This window comes from Vidua macroura, chromosome 1, assembly GCF_024509145.1.
Source record: "Vidua macroura isolate BioBank_ID:100142 chromosome 1, ASM2450914v1, whole genome shotgun sequence".
Lineage (NCBI taxonomy): Eukaryota > Metazoa > Chordata > Aves > Passeriformes > Viduidae > Vidua > Vidua macroura.
In genome coordinates, this window is record NC_071571.1 from 49,614,282 (window position 1) to 49,640,339 (window position 26,058).

At 40.9% G+C, this 26,058-nt stretch overlaps 1 protein-coding gene across 2 annotated transcripts; it reads right to left on the reverse strand.

The window, feature by feature from the left end:
* Positions 1–5,229: 5,229 nt before the first annotated feature.
* On the reverse strand, positions 5,230–26,058 carry CRTAP (cartilage associated protein). 2 transcript variants are annotated; one of them, XM_053997488.1, is made up of 8 exons: positions 25,505–26,058; positions 21,892–22,041; positions 21,126–21,297; positions 18,541–18,669; positions 17,460–17,605; positions 15,373–15,456; positions 13,574–13,615; positions 11,934–12,382 (listed from the first exon to the last, which is right to left on the reverse strand). In XM_053997488.1, the coding sequence occupies exons 1-8, from the start codon at positions 25,949–25,951 to the stop codon at positions 12,356–12,358; spliced, it is 1,197 nt and encodes a 398-aa protein (XP_053853463.1). In that variant the 5' UTR covers positions 25,952–26,058; the 3' UTR covers positions 11,934–12,355. The 2 variants fall into 2 exon arrangements, with proteins under 2 accessions (XP_053853471.1, XP_053853463.1); XM_053997496.1 differs by lacking the exons at positions 11,934–12,382; positions 13,574–13,615 and adding an exon at positions 5,230–5,936 and having other exon boundaries at positions 25,505–26,053.

Consider the following 26,058-nt stretch of genomic DNA (forward strand, 5'->3'; position numbering starts at 1 on the left):
AGGATAATACTTAAGTGTTTAAACCTTTTCAAATAAGTGATAGTGAGAATGGGGCAAATGCAGAAACCCCCTTTTTTATTTTCCTTTAAAGTTAACAGCCATATAAAATTACTTCTCTGACTATTTCCACTTGAAAGTAAGCAAAAATAATTAATAAGGAAGAAAAAGCATATTTGTTACTTTATTATGCTGAAAAGACCCACCCATGAGATATATCAATGGGAAGAAGAAGTTAAGAATAATCAAAGAAAACTTAGAAAGTTTTTCTATAGAAAAGGTTAGCATTTATAAACTTCAAAATTCAAACTCTCTACAGAATTTAATTTCAATATAACATCAGTATTTTAAGGAGAGAGAAGAGGGGAAGGAGCAGAGATGGATGCCTAAACCACTGAATATTTCCTTGCCAAAAATAAATAAATAAAAATGTATCTATTTATTTTAATATTTTCTCCTAGGCACTGAAGAGGACTTAAGATACAAACCCCTGATTTGCTGGGGTGTGCAACTCAACTTACTTTGGCTATTTCTTACTTAACTCCTTTTTTGTACAGAGCTTAAACTCTCCACACTAGGTCATTCAAGTCTTGAGTCACCAGGAAAAAGAAGTTGCTGTTTAAAGTATGGCAGACGACCAAAAGTTCAGACAGCTGCAATGAAGGATTAGTTGTGGGTTTTTCTCACTGCCTTGCTACAAACTGCATCACAGCTCTATGTTCAAACATTATTAAATGGGAATGTTTTCTCTGGCACTGGCTACTCCTCCCCACAGTTTAAGTATTGAATTTTTTTAACTGAAGTAGCTTTGGTTTACAGCTCACATTAGAACTTAAAAACATATTTCCATAGTAGCTGGCATATGCAGGCAACTGTTTATTCTCAGTACCAGCCATAATAAACACTTGTACTTTTATAATCCAACAAATCTTTGTCTAATCACAACTCCATTTTCAGAGCTGTAAAATTTGTACGCTATTTAAACCCTTTTTCAGGAAGACTCTCTTGAAATGGAAAGATCTTCTAAGTGTGCCTCCATTATCAATACAGACCAATAATTCACTGTAAAGGATGTGAAGATAAATGGTGGGTATTGATGGCAACAGTCTATTGAGAAAGAACTTTGTAAAGCAGGACATACTATCAGATTTTCGGGGGGATAATTTGTCTGAAAAGCATAGAGAAATGACACCTCCTTGGTTGGATGGGCTCTTTGGGTGAATTAAGAACATCAACTGACTAACTTTTGGGTTTATATTCCAAAGCAGTAAAGCCCTGGAAAACGGAGCAATTTGAATTTGCTTTTGGCTCATGCCCTGTCAACAGAACTAATAAAGATCTGCTTGCAGGATTGCTACGGCAAATGAAAGGGCCCAGCAGGACATTTGTATTCCCTTTGAATTTGCCCAGAAGTGATCATTCTAAAAGTATTTGTTTTTCATAGTTGATTTTGTTGGCAATAGGAATTGCCGAGGCACAGAAATATGGAGCCTGAAATGCTCTTTTATTAGAGCATAATTAAGCTTTGAGTAGAAAAATCACTACCATCCTTCTTCCTTTTTTAATGGATGTTGCCATTTGCGAGGATGAATTCGCAAGGAGCCAGTAATAAAAAGAATTGCTATCAATAAGAGTAGGCATTAATTTGAAAAGGATTATTCTCTTAGCAGAGTCTGTGAAACGCACTGATTTTCAACCTGTGCATGTCTTCCCTTACCCAAGCTTTATTGCTTACATAAGAAACACTGTCCTGACAGCCAGTGGTTGTGTTTTTCATCTAAACAAATATCTACCTCAGTGTGACACTGTTTGTGACTCAGTTTAATCTTCCACTTCCAAGCAGTTCCTGGTCATGCAGCACCCCATTCAATAAGAAAACAAGCTCAGGACTCACATGCATGCAGACTCTTGTGCTAGGAATCTGCCAGAAGGACTTCACCCACCATTCGCCTCTGAGCGGTGATGGAACAACATGCAGATGGAATTATTGCAGACTTCCTTGTGAGCACTGACAGAGCATCAGAGGCCAACAGCAGCTACCAAGATAGCCAGCTTTGCTGTTAGAAATGTGAGTATTATTAAAAAGTGTAGCTGTACAGCTCTACAACAGGCAATACTACTGCCAAGGTGGACAGAGACACAGTACCAATGCTGCATTCAAACCTGTCACATGAACATGGTGCGTTCAGCAAGATGATGTTCCCATGAGCATCAGCATCACACTGTAAACACTGCCAAAAGTGGAGACAAATCTAAATATCCCATCCGGTTAGGCAGAAGCTGCTAACATCTGAGGCAGACTCACAACTGCAGGAATTTGGGGTGGCAGAAAGGAGGCAAGAATATTCCCACTGCCTCCCAAGAAGAGTTGGCAGGATCAGAGAAGTGGAAGAAGAGACACTTAGTTATTACAGTCACATGTAAATGTTGGCATTTAACAATAGCAGCAGGAAAAGAAAAATCAGTTAAAAGAACCTGAGAATTCTTTAAAAAGCCACAATAAATACTGAAGAACTGGAAGAGGAGCTATTTCTCATTAGAAAAGAACAAGGGTTTGAGAACTAGTTGTACTTATTAAGATGGAATTGGCTTGGGACTATACGTAGTGGAAATTAGGAAAGCCAGAAAAAAATCCACAGACACTTGAAAACAAAAAAGGGATCACAGTGCCATCTCACAAGGCCGCAAGAGTATCAGTTGCCTCCTCAAGTTAAATTGAATGGTAAAGGACATCAGACTTACTTTAACCAGGCTTAAGAAAAATAAATTATTGGCTAATGGACATCTTAGTCAATCATGAAATCCTCACCTGAGAAGGCACAATGGGAGTGGAGTTTAGCTGCAAGATGAAGAGCTGAGGAAATGAGTGAACGTAAGGAAGCTTTGAAGACCAAATCACAAGCTTGCCAGAAAATTGATAACACCTGAGAGACTTGCAATAACCATTGAAAAACAGTTCAATGAAGAGGAAAAAACAGGGTTTATAGGCACCAAACATACGTAACAGCTCCCACTGTAATCTGTTAAAGTCAAATGAATCACAAAACAGGTAACTCTGGTGCTTAGTTTTTACTGGTGGAATGAAAAAATGGCAGAATTTTACCATGTCCTTTGCTCTTTAAAAAAACAATAGGAATCTCAGACAATTAGTGTTAGAAAGGGGAATGGAGTTCTTTAACTGGAGAGAAATAATTCTGGGTGGAAAACAAATTGGATCTTATTTTCTCTTATCTTGTACGTACTGCAGTCTATGCTACTTGCTCCACCAACAGGCAACACCTGATTAGGAGTTTTATGCACGTGTTATTTCCACACAGGACGTACAGTCATGGGACACCTTGGGCTCAAGAACCTGAATTACAACCATCACTTCTGGAGCCTTTGCGCTGCAGTACCTACAGACAGCACACAGGAGCTGGGACACCACAGGGCACCACAGAAACAAAAATCCAGGCAACAGCCAGAGCTTGGCAGAGCTCTGAAGTCAGTTTGGTAAACGGTGATAGCAAAAATGTAAACTAAAAATGCTGTTAAACAAATGTAGATGTACATCCATCTCTAACTAGCTCCACACCCTTTAATGGTGGGATTTCTGGATTTGAATGCTAGAGTATCAAAGATGAAGCTATTGGCTGTCATAGAATCACAGGATCACAGAATATTATGAGCTGAAAGGGACTCACAAGGATGATGGAGTTCAGCTCCTGGCCCTGCACAGGACACCCCAAGAGTCACACCATGTGCCTGAGTGTATTGTCCAAACACTTCTTGAGCTCTGTCAGGCTTGGTGCTGTGACCACTTCCCTGGGGAGCCTGTTCCAGTGCCCAGCCACCCTCTGGGTGAAGAATCTTTTTCTAATATCCAACCTTAATCTTTCCTGACACAACTTCAGGCCATTCCCTTGGGTCCTGTCACTGGTCACCATAGAGATCAGTGCCTGTCCCTCCTCTTCTCCTCAAAAGGAAGTTGTAGACTGCAATGAGGTCTCCCGTCATCACTGACTGAGCTCCTGAGGACAAAATCTGGACTTGTCTATCAGGCTGGAAGGCAGAATGACAAAAGGGGACTCCGGAGCAGGAACCTCTCCTTTGAGCATACACAGACCTCCAACAAGAGAAAACTAAGGGTAAATTGGAGAAGCTACCCCAGTAGGATATTGTATGTATTTCATGAGGTGAAGTGATGGTTTACACTCAACTGCTTGTAAAGAACTTTTAAAAGCAAATTTCATTTCTTACATAAAATTACAATGAATGGAGTGCTAATATTGTGTAGAATAAAACCATGAGGAAATATCATACAACCCTCTGTCAGTTCAAGGCACACAGCAAGCCAGATTCTGGTTTCCTTACCACAAGCTAAGCTGGGCAAATCTCCTAAAGTTAAAAGGCTCTGGATGGATTTTCATTTTGAGATTAAAACAGTCTGCCCATCAACTTCAGTGGATTAGTTGTTATTTATATTAAAACAGTTTAAAAAGCCAATCTGATCTTCCAAACACCTTTCACACTCAAATTCAAATGTTTCATTGCTGTCATGTGCTGAAGGACATTGAAACCTCATCCTATGCATTCTCCTTATTCCCTATAAACACTCAATAGTGTAGACTACTACAGCTTATATAAACCATAGCAGCAACAACTTGGCAAGCTAATGTAGATCATGCTTTGCCTTTTTAAAAACTCAAAGCTGATTAAGGGCTTGTAATTCACTTCTATTCAGCTGAATTACAGTTCCATCATAGGAGGTGAATGCTCATCTGGATGCTCATTTGCACTGTAAGTTCATCTCTTGATGCAAGCAGGATGAAACCACTTGCAGGGCTTGATCCTTGAAAACAAAAGAGGAAAGCACAGGATGAAATCCTGTATCCTTCTCTGAGTTCAAGGGGATTTTTGGTCTTCAGTAGACTTAGGCACTAATTCATTACTCTTCTCTATCACACCATTTTTTGGTCTGTACCAATACTTCTGTATTGGACTCTTCTGTACAGTTAACAGAAATTCACATGTAAATATTTTTCATTATTCTACTGAAAATCACCTCAGTATCCACCTGCACTTACCTTTGGATGAAAACTATGCAGATAGTCCCACCAGGCTGAAAAAAACACACAAACTATTCTTTTACAGAAGAGAATACTAAATTCATCAATCATCAGTATTTCATACAAGACGGGCCCCACCTCAACAGGGACCACAGGCTATTTCAACAGAAAGACTAAAAACTGGTAGGAAGAAAAAATTATTTTTATTCTCAGTTTCACATAGTGGAATTTAATTTAGCTTTTAAGAAAGATCAACACTGCTTTCAGAATTCTTTAAGCAATGTTTACAAGATCATTAGTTGTGCTTTGTTAAACACCTTATTTTCAGCTATTTAAATGTACCTTAATATCTTTCAGGTGCACTGGGATTCATTATCACTTTATTCACCATCACATAAAAAGACATATATAAATAATACAATTCATAGCTCAGAGAGAGGAACTGCTATGTCTTTCACAGTTCATAATCTGACAAAAGTTCTTGAGAATTTAGCTGTACTGCTACAACTTAGTAGAACAGAACCGAAATGAGGAACCTTAGTGTTATCCCAGGAAACAGAAATACTCTGTTTTGTTGTGTTTGTGTAAGGGAAAGAAAGCTCAAGGGGGAAGCTCACGTACACCAGTTCTGCACGGTGAAAAGCCATGCTCACAGAAGAGTCAGTGCAGCATTGGAAGTGACCTTTCAGGAGTGGATCTTGGGACAAAAGGTGCAGCTTAAAGAAGCACCTTTGAGGTATATCTAACTGGAACTACAGGTGACCAAAAATAATAGTAAGGAGCAATGGTGAGTCTTCACTTCTGTAAAATACTTCGTGGTGGTTTCACTCATCAGGATTCCTTCTTTTCCTCCACTTCTAACAGCTCATCAAGGAATTCCACAACTTCACCCTAGAAATTATTAAATTTAACAGAAATAAATTAACCCCAAAAATTGGTGGGAAATTTCTGCTATTTTAATAAAAAAATAAACTGTAATAATATATGTGCAAATATTTTTAACACCCTCCATGCAGACACTAGTGCAACAAATCTATAAACTGCAGGTAAATGGCCCATACTGGCATAGCACAAGACTTGCAGCGACACAGACCTTAAAAGGAGAAAAAGTTATACACGTCACAGTAAATTCTCTCATACTTTTACAGATACTTAAATAGACAATTAAATCCTCAAACTTAGAGAGGAATAAATGTTTAAAGCACCTGTTAAATTAGGAAGTTGTTAGAATGACATAAAACATTAAAAAAAAATTTAGAAAGCTTCAAAATTCAAAGCCAAAGTGTTTTGTACAACCATTAACTTTGATTTTGTATGTCTGCTCTAACTGTTTATTTCCCCTGTCACACCCTTCAAAACACACCTTCTCTATTTTCAACCACAGATCTTCACACGCCATGCTTCAATGCAGCAAAAATGTGAAGAACCAGAGATACTAGAATGTTTTCCATACTGGAAACAAATACACTGGGTTTAGATTCAGACCAGAAAATTTACAAGCTCCACTCTGCTAACACAGGGCACCAACACAATGTAGCAATACAACTTTATTTAAACTACTCCTAACATAGTTCTATGTCCTATACCTTAGTAAAATGTCTTCCTGCATTCCAGCCTGAGTACTCAGTTACTACAGTAACTGAGCTAGAACCTTCTGTGATCACTTCAAGCACAAGGTAACACCTTCAAGTGGTGAAAAGCAGGTGGTCAACAGCAACTGCAGCAGCATCTCCTACTACTCAAAACTGCCTGTAACAGCCCGTCTGCTGGCACCCTCAGAAACACCAGTATTTTCTGGTTTGCTTTCCATGCACAGTTCAGAAACACTGCCTGAGACCCTGTGGGAATACCTGTGCCCATCTTCAGTTTTGGATACAACTTAGAGAGATGCAGATGCTCAATGCTACATTTCCAACCTTTTACTCTAGTAACTACAATGTTCTAATAAACTCTTAATTTAACTCTGTTTTCTTTAAACCTTTCTGTCCCTTCTTTCTTGACAGAAAACTACTTTCCAAAAAGGTTTTGGGGTTTTTTTTTTTTTTTTAGGTTTTTTTCCAAAATAGTCATTTTCTGCTGGAAAACCTGATCAGCTTGTACTCATTCTCATATTTAAATTAATGAGAACTTATACCAGTTATGTTGAAAGCAAGTTATCTGTGTTTGGATGCTCATTTCCCTTCTTTACTTCACCACCCATTCCAAGTCTGTGAACTGTATTGGACTTCTGAGTCTGCTCAATTGATGTTTACAATCCCAATTACATTTTTAGGACATTTTTGTCTAAATAAGCATTTCTTCAAAAGACAGCATCTTCTAGACACATTCTGAGAGTCAAAATGTTACCATTTTCTGTTCTGGTGAGAAAAGGGCATTAAAACTCTGCCAATGAAAATAATATGAGGAAATGGAGAATTTTTTTTGGTTTTTTTTTTTTGGAATACAATAATGGTATTATGGATATTGTGATTAAAAAGTATTAACAACACACTTTTAGGAAGTAGGACTAGTCAGGAGAGAAATAATGAAACTAAGCAAACAAAAATAAAAGCAGGAGGAAAGATGGCTGAAATAACTGCTGTTCTTATTCTCTGCTTCACAGTTCCATCTCAAAAGACCACCAAGATTTTGAAACTGAAATTATTTTAGCAAGTCCTGAAGGATGGCAATTTGTTGTGCTTTGAATTATCCAACATATTATTGTCACATATCACTAAGACAGAAGACACACAACACACAGACAAAATTCAAGGTTTTTATTTCTGGTATGTTTTCAAATCCAGAAACATGTAAGAAATGAAAAAGCATATTTAAATGCAACAATATTAGGGAAAAAAACCCTAAACAAACCTGAAATCTGAAATCTCTAGTGTCTGAAACCGAGATCTAAAGGAAAACATTGCAGAAGCTATTGTGGTCTAATTAGATGTACCAAGGAATAAGAGAGGTTGAAATATGGCAAAAATATAAAAACAGTTGCTGAAACAATATACATAAAATATGTTGCAATACAACTGAGTAACTGCCTGGACGTTGGTTATTTCAGAAAAGGCAAAATCTCCAGATTAAAGACAAAACCCCAGTTAAAATATTTTTGCCTGTGCCTTCACAATCAAAATGTGAAACATTTGCAAGTTGCCACTAGAGGGGTTGGCAGCCCAATGAAAATGTGAAAACTCTGCCTCAGAGGAGGTGATCACATTGTCACACAGGCAGTTGTGACCAGGCCAGCACTGTCCTTGTCCCATTAGCACTCACTTCACACTGCACCAGACATCTAGCATGGCTGAACTCAGTACATATTCCACAGGTGTTTGCTCCAGGGAAAGAAGCCTTCTGTCTGCTGATATCCAGTAACTTTGTGCTGATCTATGCCTGCAGACCTGGAGGCTGAAATGAGTCTTTGATACAATTTACTCCCTCAGTGAGACGGAGTCCCTCCTCTCACCTGCTGGGCTCTTTGGCTCCTCTCTCCCTTTACAGGAAGAACATCCAATTTTCCATGCAAAGTCGGCTGCAAACCCATAATTCTTTCTGCTGCCAGCTAACCGAGGGCACACCAGCCACCAGCTCCAAGGCAGGTAACACAAACACACCGCTCCAGCCCAGTGCTGATGTCAATCGTGGTGAGCAATCCATGGCCCAAAGGGTGATGCAGACGTCTGGCTGCTAGGTAAGGATGTCAGGAGGTGAAGTCTGGCTAGCTCAGGAAGAGAAGGGTTTGCTGCCAGACCAGTACAGGAGTGATAGGCAGCCAACAAGTGGGAAGTACACACACGTGGGCTGCTTGCTCAGCTGCAGGGAAGCATTTCCTCCCTGCCCGGCCCTCAGTCCACAGTCATGTTCTCCAGGTTGGCCAGGTACAGGTTGAGCAGCTCTGTGGTACCCCACAACCTCCCTCCCTGTGCTTCCAACCTCTTCTCTCTCCCAGTCCAGGGATGGTCAGTGGAAAGTGGGACTGACAGACCAAGGATATATGGGAAAAGATGGAACAGGTATAGCCTGAAATACTAGAGGTGTGATACCGAGCAGAAAAAGGGTAATGTTCCCAGACTAGTGTGAGTGGCAGGAGGAATCAGAGAACCTGATCTGTCCAACTGGAACCTCTAATTATCTGTTGGATATGCAAAGTGAGCACTCTTGGTGTAGATTAACAATGAAATAGAGGCATAGACAGAAAGAACAAGTTGTGTGCCACAGTAATTAATTCAAGAAGGTTTTACCAAGGATATGTGAGTAGGTGGATTTTAATAAAAAATAATCTTAAAACAGAGTTCTTGGTCAATTCTGAATAAGCTAACCCAGACAAGTGAGACTGGGGCACCGTCATATGAGAAGCAAGAGCACTGGAAAAAAAAAAGACCTAAAAAGGAGAAGACTGCAAAACTCCTCACTTAGTACCTCAGTGTGTGGTAAAACAATTCTCTCTCTCTCAGGATTTTTCATAGAGGTGCACAGAGAGAAAGAAAGAGAAAACTATTTCTATTTCTGCTCCTTGTTTTTCCTATGTGAAATGTGTTTGGAGAATTGTTTACCTGGGGTGATTGCTTGATTGGATTCTGGTGAGGATTGTTTGAGCCTGATGGCCAATCAGATCCACCTGTGTCTGGACTCTCGCAAACAGGGTCACAAGTTGTTAGTTAGATATGGTAGTTAGAAAAGTAGGTATGTAGTTTTAGTATCTTCCTCTATATAGTATATTAATGTATTATAGCATAGTTATAATAAAGAAATGATTCAGCCTTCTGAGCTGGAGTTGGACATCACCATTTCTTCCCACTGGGTTCACCTGCATTTTACAATATCAGTGTACTGAGTGTCCAAGACCATGATATACATTGGGCCAGGCCCTTCCTCATGCAACATTAAATGTCACATTCACATTCACAAAGCACAGCTTTTTTAGAAAAACAACTGTACTTTGGAGACTCCTAGCCAACTATTAAAATAAAACAGCAAAGAGGAGGAGCTACAAGTAGCTGGCTCTGTTATGGCACACTTGAGGCTGATGGTCCAGCACCAACTTTCTTTCAACAGCATCATTTAAAAACAGTAGCAAGCAGCAGTTGCACTGCCCACTGAGAGACCCAGACACTTTGCCACTGCTTGCAACGATTGCCTTCTGCAAATGCAAGCATTAATCATTCATGGGTCCTTGCCTCCACCTATAATCTCTTCTGCCCTTTCTCAGTGTGGACAGGAAAAGTTATGGGATACAATTAGCTTTCTTGTAATAGCTCATACTTTCCAATGCAGATCTGCTGATGGCCTCTCCTATAGGGATTCTGTATGTACTGTAGTGGAATATCTCATTATTCACAGAAGCAACAGAGAAGATAATAAAAGACAATGTTCTAGAATGAATTAAGATCCACAGAAAATTATTATTATGGACATGCTTTTATGTGTAATTATCAGTGAATGAATAGGAAACAGCTTTTATTCTAACTCATCCAATAAACAGCCTTAAGAGACAACACACTGAGCTTGAAGAATTGGCTAGATCTTTGTTTCCTTATAATCTATGACCTAGAAGAAAAATATCTCACAAAATGTCCCTCGGTTGTCCTTCAGAGCAAAAATTCAAATTTTGCTAAAGTTCAAAGATCTCAGTGATTGGAAACTTGTTCAACAGTGAGAGCAACAGATTTGATTCCCTCATGTACTGGGTGTAGGTGATTAGGTTATGGTAGTGAGAAGAGTGGCTTCTAAGTGAGGAGCTAGCAGCCCTGTAATTAATCATTGTCCTGTAACTGCCCTAGTAAGTAATGGGAGTAGTCACAATGATTAGGCTATGAAAACCAGCAGATTTTGTTCAAGAACAAATAATCACCTTGCAAGAGTGAAGGCAAAGGTTTGATATGGATGACTGTGGAGGGCATTTGCTCCATGAACCTGACAGAGCCTGCACATACACACCACAAAGCCCACTGGCCAGTAATGTTTTGGAGAGGGAAAACATTATTTCAGGGTAACAGTAAGGCACGTGTCAATGAGTGGCTCAGCCCGAAAAGTTTATTAAGCCTTCGACCAAGAGAAAGTTTCTTGATCTAACCTTCAGTTAAAATCTAAGAGTTAACTGTAACCACCTCAAAGACCTGCCAGAACTTCCATGAACTGTACAGGCCATACTGGACATTCTTCACATTCTAGCTGAGGAAAAAATAAGAAAACCCCTCAATTCTTTGTGCAGAAAAATTATTTGACCCTTAATTTATTTCTTTTTCAGATACTCAGTCCACAGTGTGACCAACTGCCACTATGCTTATAGGGCTTTTTTTCTTCAATATTAAGAGAGCTTAGCTGTTTTTTACATGAATATTAACTACTTTCTCAAATATTTTTCCATTTCATTTCAACGATATATTCTGAACCTTTAACTGTTTTTCCCCATATATTATGGGAGACTACACTACACTGCAGTTATTACAGTAGTATTTTACAGTAAACCAGTAAATGTGCTTTCCTTTTAACTTATTTATAAGACCTATAAAACCTGAGTCAACCCAATTTCAGAGGGACTTCAACATTGCTCCAATTGCACTGAAAGCAGAAGCCTTCCAGCAGCCTTGTTTCTGAGCTCTACTTATGCTCTCTTGCCTGCTTTATGTTGCATGCTGAATTGTAAGAGAATCTGGGCAGTAGAAGTTCCTCCTAATGCCAGTACCTGCAGCTTGGGGCCATCCAGGCATTTAAGCCCAACCAGGCAGGCAGCTTCCCATGCATGATGGCTTAAAGGGGAGCAGGAACACCTTTGACCAAGACACACATGCAGTGGTACCAAAGCAAGAGGAGAAAGCAGAAAGACCCAGCCATATGAGAAGAATCTCCACCAGAAAATGATGATGGGAAAAAAAAAAAAAAAAACCAAAAAACAACCTCATCTTATTTTTTATTTTAAAAAGTGTGTGATGAACAGGGACCACAACAATGCCCATTAGCTGGCAACTCTCTCTGAAAAAGCTGCCACCAGCTCTTCTCAGGGCAGCAGTGCTGTTGGAGCTGTGCTGGTCTGAAGTCACAGGCAGGGCAGGGTTTACAGGTCTGCATTTACAGCTTGCTGTTACAAGCACACTTGTGTAAATCATTTGAACATATGCAAGGAGTGAGTTAATAAAGCTCAAAGTATACTGTTAGCAATTCCCAAACAGAAAAATAGGCTGAACTCAGATTACTATTTGCTATCAGTACTCCACTGGAGCCCTTGTGTTTTGATGGTGTTGCATATGTCCTCTTTCCACCAATCACATTAGTTCAGTACTTATTCTTCTTTGCATTACATGGATGTGATGAAACAGAGCATTTTAATTTCAGCCACTACACAAGTGGAACACACACTATATACAAATAAAAAGAAAGAGGTCCAAAAAAAGTGAGTCGAAGCTGCCAACAGCTTTTCACCTACTGATTAAGTACTGAAAGAAAAATCACATTGTAGGCTCATCCCTGCCAAATACTTGTGGTTCTTATGTAATTTAGAACAGCTAAGTAGTTATCTCTCCCCCCAAAAAATTCCATAAGGACACTGATTTTATGGGCCAAAAATATGTCTCATACAATTAGTGTGGAGTTGGAGTTACATCTACACTAGCTGAGTGTCTGGCTCTTAACAGCATTTCAGTTTGCCACTTAAATCTGTGCAGTACCAGGAGCTGTATCCATAATAGCCTTGATACATTACACATCTGAACAGAAATCAAGAAACTTGTCTATCCATGGCCAACCAAGATGACAACACTGTAATGTTCTTTTAACTTCCCTGTGGAAAACTGCAAGGATATTTAAGAATAATTACTTTTTCTTAAAAATAATTTGTAGCTAGCTGGCACTAATATTCTGTCACCTCTACTGTGTTAGATGTTTGAATTAAGAGTTTTTCATTTCCTTGTGGAAAAACATTAATAGAGTAACACAAGCAGGACGTATTTCTTATAGTAACATATGCAAAAATCATTACTGCCTGTTCCAGCCTCTGCAATTACTGCTATGTATTCCTGTAGAAGCCAAATGTTTTTCCTCACTTTGCTGAGGGGATTTAGAAAGACACATGGATGATTTGGGATACAGGAGCACTGAGAAGTCTGGATAAAATGAGATTCTCCACTTGAAAATAATGACACTCACATAGGAAGTGATCCTCTTGCCACATTAATACTTTTGCTTCCGTCAAGGGAAAAAGAATTATTTTTTTCCTACAGATTATCTTGCGGGCTATCTTACTGGCCCACAAGAAACTTCACAAACAGCAAACATGGACCACAGAAACTCACAGAAAGTATGGCCTATGGCCCAAGGAGCACATGGTTTAAATAAACAGAGTGCTCTTAGAAGAGAGCTTGCCTCCATCCTTAACAATTTTTAATAAAGTTTTTACTGTAATGCCTTATCTGGGGTTTTCATCAGTTTTCAACATTCCTATGGAACAAACTTTTCTATCTGTGCCAGGAGAAATATTAAACAAAATAAAAATTCCACTAATACTACCAGGTCCTGCCCATAGAGCAGAAACTGCAAGGTAGTGGCTTTACCTTTGTGCTATTCCTGCTCTGTCTGTACTCCCTGGAAGTCTCCTGCAGACAAAGACAAGTTCTGGTAGCCAGGGATTTATGAGTTCACTACCAAAAGCCAGAGCCAAGCCAGAGGCATGGACAGCCTCCATCCCCCACAGGTTTTTGGGCCGTAGGAAGGGAGGGCACAGAAGCCCTTCAGCTTTTCCCCTGAGAAGAATGGTAACTTTCCTAAACAAAGAGAGTATGAGGTAGGGATATCTGCAGCATAAGCAGGCCCAGTAATTTTGGTTGTTTAATCCAAACATATAATCCAGTGTAATGTGACTTCCTTGTCAGCCCAAAGGTTTAACTGAGGTTTACACTGCACCACCCTCCTGCAGTCTGCAAGGTCATTTGTTATTGCCCTGGTGAAAGGAGCTACAGGAATGAACGCCAGCAACTGAATGCTTGTTTATTCTACACACAGCGATGGAGGCTGAAGATTGTTCTATAACCCCTTCTTCTACCAACATATGGGGAAAACCCTCAAAAAGGACTTATTCACCCCCTCCTTAAACACTCATCCCTGTGTTTTGAAGCAGCAGATAGGAAAGAAAGAAAAAAATACAAATTAAGTTGATGCCTAACATAAGAAAACATCATGGACAAAGCACAAACCAACAAGGGAATATAAAAAGTGCTCAAGTATTTCACACCTTGATGAAAATCCATACAGACTAGTCCTGATCTAAGCTTAACCTTAAAGCAAGCTTATTAAACTGTCTTTCAGGGGGTTTTATCACAATGGAAAGTCTTCCTGTAGTTTGGTAACCTTGCAATGGAATTTTACATAGAGTCGTTTTCAGATCACAAGAATACTGAAGGCGGCACAGACATTACTTCTCTGCTGTAAAATATTCTCTCTCCCTATGTGTTGGATAACAAAAATTGCAAAGGTGTTTTCATTTTTAACATAAACCATCTTCGTCTTTTCTAACTAGAAAAGACCTCGGCAGTGCTCATTACAGATACCCTTGCCTCATGTCATAACTGAGCACAGCTCTTTCTTTGTCAATGCCAACAACATTTCATCATTTGAAGATTTTTCTAAACCTCTAGCAAAAAGCAAAGCAAAAGGCAATCCAAAACCTCCCATAAATTATACTTTAATTTCAGCTGCGGAAGGAAATGCCCTTTCAACAATTAAACTACTTTTCTTGCACCAAAATACAAAAATCCCTCTTACATATTTTCCAGTGTAAATAGTAGCCATTATATGTTATTTGACCACGAATTCCAACCATCTAAAAAGCATTAATGGGTGACCAAAATGCCACTGAGCAGAAAAAAATAACAGATAACAAGATTTCCTTTGGACAAAAACTACAATTTAGGTGGTTACTTCTGGACAAAACCATAAGGACCTTTAAGTCTAATTCAAATAACACTTAAAAAAAAAAAAAAAAGAAATCCACACCCCCTCCTGGCTCCCGCAAAACACCAAACCCAGAAAAACATTTGGTTTAAATATATATGCACCATTTCTCTGCCCCCTGGTGTTACAACTCAAAAACTGGGTTTCCTTTCTTTTCTGTGGGCTCAATGTATTATGTATTTACCTTTGTGTTAATTCTGTCCATGTTTTTTAAATGGTACATGATGTTCTTTGGGTTTGTTCTTATATTCCACTTACCAAACAAAAATTTATTATAAATTGGTCGTGGTTACAAGAAGATTCTTCCATATTAGTGAAATCCTGGAATTACAGCTACATATCATCTTCACTTTAAACGTGATTGATGCTTTTTTGACCCTGATTTCATTTCTAGAAAACTCACCTCATCATCATCCATCAGATGTTCCTTCGCGAATTCATACATTTCCAGCTGGAGTGTGGTAATGTTGTGGTATCGAACTGCCTCCTATCAAAAAACCCCAAATTTCTGTTACTTTAGGATAGCACTTACTTTAGGTAAGTGTCATCACATGCCTCCTGAAACTATCCCAGTGAAGTCACACCCAGACCTAGTAAAGGTAGATCCCAGGCAGAGGTCACAGTGTTTGAGAAAGGAAACAGCAAACAGAGTATTCCAAACTCTTCTGTGGATCTTCCTAAGCACAGGCTCCCTCACTGCAAGAACAAAGCACTCTCCTCCTTCTCATGTTTCAAAGCACTGGCGAGCCTGAGAATAGGGAATGAGACTGCCAGGGCTGAGCAGCAGCCCGTGCCTGCATTCCAGTGGGCTTTGGACAGGAGAAAGCCTCTGTCTCCCTGTGCTGGCGCATGGCAGCAGGCAGTTCTGGGAAAGAGACACACTGAGCTGTTTTGCATGATAATGACTCACCAGCCCAGCCTGGTCTAGGGAAACTCTGCAAGGTCACTCACCTGTCTCTCCTCACTTCCCTGCTGTGTGTCTGGACAGGACAGGGTAGCTCAGTCTCATACTCTCACATTTGTGAGTACCAACTGCCATCTACTTTGATTATTCTGTTTAACACCTTTTGGGGAAGAAAACTCCCCAAAGGAGACTCCCTCTTTCCCAAGAACATCTAAAGGTTAGTGCCAGAGCCAAATGTTGCTATCACCCCATTACCATTTTTTGAAAATAAACCAGAGGCATTATGGTTTTCAAGGCAGGTGATTAGGACAGCAACTTCTGTTTATAGCTACACAGATCAAAGTACAAGAAAATACAGCTGTGTGCATTTAATATTTTGTATTTTAAAATCAAATTATCTGCAGTCCCCAGCTCCAGAAGTTATCAATGAAACATTCAGAGTGCATGTGTAGGGCTCTTGTTCTGACGTCTCTGCACTTGTATGCCGAATGTGTCTATGGTTTGCAGTTTCATACTGTTGCTAGCCCTCACTCCCATCACCACCAAACATTGTCTCCAATATGGTTATAAAGCACCATTCTGTTCCCAAAAGCAGTGACAAAGGAGCAGCCCCCTCCCTTGTGAGTTCCCCTCCTTGCTGCTGCTGCCTGAAAGAACCAAATGCATTTTTGCTGCTTTTTGTCTCAGTTGGCCCTGCAGGGCAGGCCTGAGCTCCCATTGTGCCAATAAAGTGTGTGCTCTAAGAGGCATGACTAGAAGGCACTAAATTTAATTTGTGGAACATGTATTGCTAATGACTAACTAGTGGTACAGCCCATATGACATGCCTAAGCAGTCAGTGAGTGTCACAATTTAGCTGCATGACTTAAATCCTGGTAACAAGAAACATTGGAAAATCTAATTTGATGTCACAGTGCAGGCTGTAAAATTTCGATGGACATGGAAATTTAAGAACAGCATGGAAACCCATTTTTAAAATAGGTTTCCAAAGCCAGATGACAACTGTTGCTGGATGGACTGGTATCTTCTTTACAGCAAGCATTTTAATTTAAATAATTAGATGCAATACAGTCCTGGGCCTTTTTCCATCCTCATCCACCCAACTGTGTTCTAAATGGAGTAAGTGGAAAGTCAGTTTAGCTGGAGTTACCATATTCAGACACATTCCAATGCCCACAGAACCTGAAATAACAAGCGAGTGGGCAACTATGTTTTGGCAAATAATGATTCACAAAAGCCTGAATGTCACTCAGAGATTTCATCATCAAAGATTTCAGGGGCCAGCTGCTTTATTTATAAAGGTACATAAAGATATAAATATGCCTACGTGTCAGAGAAGTACCAATATGAGTTTACTTCTCATTATATATTATATGTTAACGTAGCATATTTCAACAAAAAGGGAAGAGTTATAATGGCATTCACTGTTTACATGACACACTACATCTCTGTGTACAACTTTCTATATGATTTTAATAAAGGAGGACATGTTAAACCCCAGAACCAGAAAATATCTCACATTTTCCCACTGAGTTTCAGAGAAATATTTGAATGTGTCTAGAAGGCATTTTAGGTAATTTACCTACCGATCTGGGCTGAAAATCCTCCTCTTTAAGTCCCCATTTGTCTTTGTGGTACTGGTAATAGACCATGTTCTGTTTCATTACTTCGTCTTTCTCGTCAAACAGAAGGTAACTGGCAGCACAAGAAGCTGCATTCTTCATGTCATTCACTAATTAATAAACACACACACCAAAAAAATCCAGGTAAGGTAAATAAACAAATTCCTGCTATTATCTAAGCTCTGGAAAACTCAAATGGAAACACAGCCCATGCTCTACTTCCTCATCAGCTGCATAGAAGAAAAAATAATTGCTCCCCCAAAACTATATGCTATTTTTGTTCTGAAACACATAAGACCATGATTCAAAAATCAACATCATCATCAACCTCTGATGGTTTTCTATGAAAATCCTAACCAAATGTTCCTCCCAGGCATCCCAGTATCAGCCCACAGCTTGGTGATATGCACTGGGGCATGCATTTGAAAAACAAACACAAATAGATTAAACCCCTCCCTACTTCTCTGTACTAGGATTGATAAAGAGGGAAGAGTCAAGGTGTAAAGTGTGTAGTCAAACAACACAAGCAAGAGTCATTAATGGCTCGATGCTACATAGCTCATGTGTCTTCCCTTTGATATTGGAGCCTGCAGGAACAGCTGTAAGGGCTACATGTGTTCTTCACAATGCAAGCAGCCCCTCAAAAAAACCACACCTTTCACTGATTAATTTACCTATCAAATATGTCATCACTGAGTACCAAACACTACACTTTCTGTTAAGTGGCCTCCTCTTTCTTCAAAATCCATTTAGCCCCATTCTAACATGACGATAAGAATCACTAGGAAAAAGCAAATAATATTAAATACTCTGTATGTTTGTCTGTGGAAAAAATTCTGTCTCATGTCTGTTAACTGCAGTGATAACAGGGTGCAAAAGACACCAGGAAACTTAGATTTTCGGTCCCAGAACAGCTTAAAATGCAGATTCTGGAGGCCGCTACTTACATTCTAAAGCATAAAATTAGAGGGAAAAGATTATGAATGGAATCTGTCCCACATCATCCAACATCAGTGTTATTTAAGCACAAAAAATTACTACTTACATTTATAATATGCAAACTGCAAGTAATGGTACATGGTGGCCACAAATTTTTCAACGACAAAGCCTCCTATAATGGGTGTCAGATTGCTCTCACACTGCACTTTGCATGCAAGGACTTCAACATAATGATCTGGAAGGAAGAAAACAGCAACAGAGGATATGGGTAGCACAGAGTGACTTGTTATAATCACTCCCATTAGTCACCCATTAAAATTTGGCCTTATAATGCTCTCCTGGGTCCTGTCCATCTGGATCTTGCTGCTTGGAAGTACTGAGAATCTACAACTCCATCTGAAGCATGAATCAAGTGTTGGTGCTAGGCCCTTCTGTAAAAATCTGTGTGGCTGACTTTTAAGGCATCAGAGTTGGAATTCCAGAGAACTGAGCATTTAGGTTTCACTGACACCTACAGGCAGCATGTGGTTGGTGGGTTTTATAGAGTATTACACAGTACTGCATTATGTCCTAGCTGTAAACTTCACAGTGCTTTCTTTCCTTTTCTAAATTTTGCAAACCTTGGCAATTTCATTACATTACTGCACAAATAAGGTCCCCATGCTGCTGAGTACAACTGTGTCACAGACAGATACAGCAGGTGATTGCAAAATAAACAGCCAGAGATGGCTGTGTTATGGGCCCAGAGTTTGGATGTTTTGAGAGAAGAAAGAGGAGAGTATGCTGCTCACCACAGAAAAACTTTCAGCCAGGAACATGTAAGTTCACAAGCTTACCCAGTCTAAAAATTGCTATATATAATGCAATATAGGACTATAGGTGATTTTATCTTCAAGAAAATACATTTCAATAAAACCTTCCAGAAAAAAGTTTCAAGCATTTTCTGGATATATCACATTCACCAACAACATGGAAAGGAAATATTTTAAATTCTTAGTTTCCCCGTTAGCCACATTTGGCAGCTGAAAGCAAGTTAGCTAAGCTTGTGCAGCAAATTTCTGACTAAGACAAAGAACACTTCTCATCCCTGACAACTCCTAACATGAAGAATGCTGAGGTTAACTAAATATAACTGCTGAAAAGAACTAAAAACAACTGGCCAAATGAAATTCCCAGACCCATCTTTTACAAGAGCAGTGGAATCTCCAGACACAGTAGTGTTCAATTCCAGCCAGCAGTTAAAGCCAGAGATGCGAGTCCCCCAGTGAAGTAATCCCATGCAATGAGGGCTTCCTAACACAACTCACTGCTCAGTGATAAATACATACCTAGTGCAAGACCCAAATACTTTTGGTTAACACTTACTGCTACATCTGCTTCCTGCAGACCCTTGGAGGCAGAATATTTCTCCCTGGAACAGGAGCATGATTCAGCCCAGGCAGTGCAAATAAATTTGAGTGTTCTTATCTCAAGACTGAAATACTTGAAATGCATGAACATGGCGATGGTGACATCATGCAGTAATTCTTGCCTTTCCTTCCCATCACTACTGCTGGGAATTGTCCTTCCCTTCCAAGGAGGAAGAGAGAGGGTGACAGTGTCAACCACAAGTGAGCATAGACACTACTCTTCAAAGTGGCTTGGGGATTGTCCTGATGTCAGAGCTCTGACCCACTAGGAAAGAAAGTCTGTGTTTCTTGCTTTACTTCCTGTGACTTGTGCTTCACTCTGTATCTGCTATCCTAGACACCTATATGTTTTGCCCAAGAGCAAGTCAAGGCTTGAGGAATAGCCTGCAATAGCTATTCCATGTCAGCTGTACTGGTGGATACCAGCTGCACACCATGAAAAACTGAAGTTGCACATGTGTAAACATACTTCACAAAAGCTTCCCCTCGCCAAGACATATTATGGCTTTAGGACAAAAAGTTGGAATGTTTTTCCTTAGGGCAACTTAATACATAAAAAGCACAAGAGAATTTCTAAGTTTATTGAGAAAACATGCAGATAGTCTCCACAAAAATATTGCCAACATCACTGAGCTGTCAGAGCACTGGAGAAATTACTTGTTTCCTTCGCTGCCAAAAAGCATAGGAAATGTGCATGTGCCATTTTGACAGCAATAAAAAAAGTTGATGTCCCTTTTCCTTTGCAAAGCAATGGATTTTTTTTTTTTTTTTTTTTTTTTTTTGCTATACACACAAAATATAGATGTTACCTACTAGTAAAATTCTAATGTAGGAAAGATTAAAAATAGCCAACAGAACCTTGTCATACTTATGAGAAAGGAGATGCCGATCACCAGACCTACACACACCACAAAGCTGATTTCAAAAGCAGAATAACTAACCACTGAGCCTCAAAGATGGCCAAACTGATACTGAAATGATGGTCAAGAGACCTGGCTGGATGACCACTGCTACCCAGATGGATCAGTTGTTATTTACACACCTATGTTACTCTGACATAGAACTTCCATGTTAATGCAAGACCTCTGTTCCGATTTCCTGATAGACCTCATTTATGTTACTGATGAGAGCAAAAATGTACACCAGAATTCAAACAGTTTTCCGTGAATCTAATAAACTCCTATTGGCCTAAACTGAGGAACAGGATTTGGGTAACCAATCCTATGAATAAACTGAAATGCACTTTGGGGACATCTTTCCTTCATGTTTTGTAACCACTCACCTGCAATGGAAAGATAGAAGTCTTTAAAATCTGTGATCTCTCGGGAGCCTTCACAGGCTGCTATGCAGTCATCGTAGGCTTTGAAGAAATCAGGAAGAGCCAGTTCCATGTCCGAGATGGATGTCCGCCAATTGTCACCATTGTACGCTCTCACAGCCCTGACAAAGAGATTCTGAAAAATTGGCAGGAATGAATCAGCAGTAACTGACCCATGAGAAGTGTTGTGTAAACTCAAATACAGTAAATGATGTCTCCACATTTCTGTATGAGCTGCTCTCCAGATGATGTGAGAACAAATACAGGAGACTAATGGATTTTAACAGGTATTTCCTAGAGAGCAGAGTATGTAATTCCATTTCCAATCAAAAGAAAAGCCTGCTGGAGAGAAGCAATGGTGTGAATCTAAAGCGCAGGCTGTGACAGAGATTTTCAATGGCATCTTAAAGCCAAATGTCTGAGCTATTTTCAGCTGTGCCACTACAGCACTCATGAATTTGGATAACTAGGCACCTGCTTAGCTCCAGCAGTGTAGCAGCTTTCAGGTACGCCACTCTCTGATTTGCTGTGACTCATTTATGGAAGAGGTGCAGGAGAGGTGAGAATTACTGAATGCATCAAGAAGGCAGAACAAAGATGACTGAGAGGATAAAAAGAGGGAGATTAAGAACTGAGAACACATAAGCAAATGGGATCCCTAAATTTCACCCAATAGGAAGAGTAATAGAACAGTTCCAAAAGAGCAGACTCTCCTGAATAAAAAGCATACCTCATAAGGCTTTGTCTCCAAGTCTTTAATATGCTCCTCAGCATCAGGTATGCTCTTATAGTAGGCCATATTTCTTTGCATCATTTCATCATCTGGATGCTTCAGAAGAAATGTGTGAGCTGCTGCAATAGCTTTTGGAAGATTATTAGCCTAAACAGGGATAGGGAAAAGAAGGTGTTAAAAAAAGATTAACTGGAGAAAAAATTAAACCAAAACAAAACAGTTCAAAGGTTCCCAGTTTTCCCAATGATTTTTCCTGCATTCTCTATATTCACAAATTTACTTCTACTGAGAGCACAGTCTCAGCAGATACAATGGTACAATAAAACTGATGTAATTCTTCTCAGTTTTACTCCTAGATGCATCACTGTGAATCATTTCCTTTAACTTTAGAAGTCTCTCATTCTTGCAGATAGCATAGATGATTGTTGTGAATCTAAAAGATTAGGTTTTATCCCTTGCCCCTGCCCTGCTAATAGAGTGACAAGGCAAAATACCAGGGCTCCTGGGAGGGATTAATCCCACAGCAAGTACTGATGCTAACCTATGGATAGTAGTCAGGAGTCTTCACTGTTTGTATGTGTTTATGTCACTTATTTATTTGCCTAGCAGCACAATAATATCTCTTCCTGGTGGCATTACAAAGTTAGAACATACTTTTTGACACTTGGTCAAAAACTGTGTCCTAAAGCAACTTTCTGTGCCCATTTTTAAACTAACTTTAATCCCTGTTAGATATACTTTGTTAAGTATATCTCATTTGTGTATTTCTCATTTACAACTGCATGTACCAAACACATATGTACTTCTGTGTGCATGCCATTTACGATTTCTTAAAATTTTACATATATATACACACACATGCATATTTTCATAAATCATATCATATATATGCACATATTTAGGAAGAGTGAGAGAGAAAGCAAAAGTCTGGGATATTTGTTGACTGTTAAAACCCTTTTTCTAGGCTGTTCAGTGTATTGATGTACTGCCAATACAGAGCTCCACCTCACATGTGAAACAGCTTCTGGCAGCACATGTTTGAAACCACAGACAAGAATCACAGTGTGCACACGCACCCCTCTGCTTGCACCCACAAAAGATGCCCTTTCATTTTGGAAAGGAACCTGAGAGATGGCTGCACAGGAGCAAAACTTCAACACACCCACTGCTGCTGCGCCGCTAGGAGTGTCCCAGCACAGGAGCTCTGCCAGCTGCCCTTCCTGGCTGTCCCAAAACTATGTGTTTCCAATCCGCCCCGACCGTGCTAAATGCAAAGGGAAAAATCTCAACTGCACTTTCGTCAAATGCCTGTTTTTTTCTGGGCTGTAGCTGTAAACCTGCTTCTTTGGTAGGCTGACAAGTCTCATTTTTACTTAGGTCCATGATTCACTCTTGGTTTCAATTTTCACCTCGTAGAAAAAAAAAATAAAAAAAGTTTTGTAGAAACACACTCCTAAGTTAACTCAGTGACTCTGAGAAAGCTCCCTCCAGAGGAGCAAGCAGCAGCGCAGGAACAGCTACTCCCAGAATCTTACAACGTGGCAAATTTCTCTGTGTAGCCCACCTGAATACACACATGGTGACTCTAAAAAATTACATAAAGCATTTCCCTCCGGCTTCTTCCTCTACTATAAATGCTGTTGGGGGGTGGTGGAGGGGTGGGCGAAAGGACATTCCTTTCACAGAAACCACCAGCCAGGAAAAAGTCCTTTGGATGCAGCAGTTTGTAGATCTAGAAGGCCCATTTAGAACTCGCCGAGAGAGATAAGGGCTCAGAACTGGACTGCAAATGCAGAATGAAACACAATATAAACAACAGACACTAAAGGCAAAACCACCAAACTACGCTACTCAAACTCAATGCAAATGTGATTGAAAAAAGAGTTAAAAGGGAGGAGGAGGGATTCCTCCAGTTTCCTTCTCACACCTGGCAGTTACTTGACTGTATTCAAAATGCTAAGAAGAAATTATATTTGGAGTTATCTGTACAGTGCAAACTTTGTACGTGCCACAAGGGGGGGACTAATAGTTAAATTAAGAGGAAACATTTGTGGTGATGTGATTTTGGTATCCATATATGGCTTTGAGAATTCGAGGAATTCCTGCCCTCTCAGTTAAAAGAAAAGGCAGAGAGGCTTTATTATATCAAGTTAAGTTCTTTTGTTTGGTCTTAGGGAAGGCATTAGACACCAGTGTGATACTGTGCATGCGGATGCTCTTCTGGTTTTATGAGAACACATTTCCCTGTTAGTGCTTGGAAAAACTTCTGAGGAAACAGAACTCCTAAAAACAGGGCACAGCAACAGTTTAGAGAACATGTGTTTTCAAGAGGCAATCTCAAAATAATGCACAAGCATACAACCCTATGTAATGTATACTGGGATATGTTGGGAGTGAATCCCTGAAAGAGGAAACAATCTAACCAAAGAGCTCAGCTTGTTTCCTCCCCACAGAGAGGCCTTGTTTATTTCAAATGGAAATAATTGCAGTATCTGAGGGGATGGCAGGAGGGATGGACTTTGATATAGAGAACAGAAGATGAAGATGAGAAGAGAGAAAATAGTCATTTAGACCCTGGACAAAAGAATGAAAAGCTAGAAAAACAGAATGAAATCTGTTAAGAGAGGAGCATGTCCCCGGTCTTGGCTGACCCAAGAGCAAAAGGTAAATACCATTCCAGGGCTAGCATTATAGTGTCCTACTTCAGCAGCCAATTTTTGCTTTGTTTCTTCTTGCAGCTTTAATGAAACTGGAGTTTTCCAGGCATGAGGCTATCTGCAAGTCACAGGCTGGGGGCTCCTGTACTTGAAAGAACTGGACCAGAAACGAGCAAGTGAAGAAGGTGGACACGCTGAAGGAGAAGAAGTAGTGGAGATCGTTTGCAATAGCAGAGCTGTGACATGAAGAGTCTGAAAAAGGTTCCAGAGAAGGTTAGAAAGTAAGGCAGATGGAAAGATGACAGGGGCAGGAATGACACAGCTACTGGACACAGAGGCAGCATCCAGTGGCCAGAAGAACTAGAAGGGCTAGGAAGAACTGGAAGGGCTCATTCTAGGGGACGTGCTGGATGAGTTGTAAAACACGGGTGAAGAATGAGCTGGATGGTATGTGGGTAAGCAGGGGGAAAAACAAGGCACACGCTAATCCCACTGTGGGTTACAGGAGTGGGAGGAAACAACAGAAAGGTTTGTCAATGAGAGAATTACTAAGTGTACGGTTGGCAGCCTATGGGGGCAAGGACTGACCATGGGGCAGGGAAGAAATGGAGGTGAGGCAGATGAGAACTGGTGTGGAGGAGGTGATGGGGAATGAGGTTGTGGCCCAGAGTAACCTGCTCCGAGAGCCAGGTGAGAGGTCGGCAGGACAGGAGGTTTTTCTAGCATTGGGCGCACGAGGCATTTGGAGTCTGTCGAGTCTGTCCTGGGACACATCATGCTCTCCCCCTCCACCAGGACACTGACAGGCGCGCTTGGCGTGCCTGGAGGGTGGCACCACACCAGGCGAGACTTTGAGGAGAGCCTCCGACAGAGGCGGGGGGAGCAGAGGCAGGGCACAGAGATGGGAGGAGAAAGGAGGAGGGATCAAGGAGAGGCGCGGGGGGGGGGCTCACCTTGAAGTAGGCGAACTGCAGGTACTTGTAGGGCTCGCGGCGCTGGAACTCCTCGAGCAGCTCGCGGCCGGGCTGCGCCTGTCGGAAGGCGGGCAGCCCCTGCTTGCAGCGCCGCAGGCACTGCGCCCGCCGCAGCACCCCGGACAGGAGGCGCAGCTCCTCCAGCGCCGCGCCGGCGGGCGCGGGGGGCGCGGGGGGCGGCTGCCCGGCCGTGCTGCAGTTGCGGTGGCAGAACGCCTCGCTGTCGCGCAGCAGGCGGTACAGCCGCATGCTGACCTCCAGGTAGCTGACGCTCTCGGGCCAGTTCTCGGTGCTGTACTGGTCCAGCCCGTAGCGATAGGCCGACTCCAGCGGCATCAGCTCGTCCCGCGGGAAGCTGCGGAAGCTGTAGCGCTCGTACTGCGCCCCCGCCACCGCCAGCAGCGCCGCCAGCGCCGCCACCCACATGGCTGCGCCACCGCCACTGCCACCGCCACCGCACAGCACCACGTCGCTGCCGCTGGCGGGGCGCAGGGCCGGGAGAGGTGGCCCAGGGCCGGGAGGAGGGAAGGGAA

Coding starts and splice junctions, on each gene's coding strand:
- CRTAP (XM_053997488.1), bottom strand. CDS start 25,951: ATGTGGGTGGCGGCGCTGGCGGCGCTGCTGGCGGTGGCGGGGGCGCAG. Junction 21,298..21,891: donor TGGAGACAAAGCCTTATGAG/GTATGCTTTTTA, acceptor CCAATTTTTCAG/AATCTCTTTGTCAGGGCTGT. Junction 18,670..21,125: donor CTTCTATCTTTCCATTGCAG/GTGAGTGGTTAC, acceptor TCTTCCTTCCAG/ATCATTATGTTGAAGTCCTT.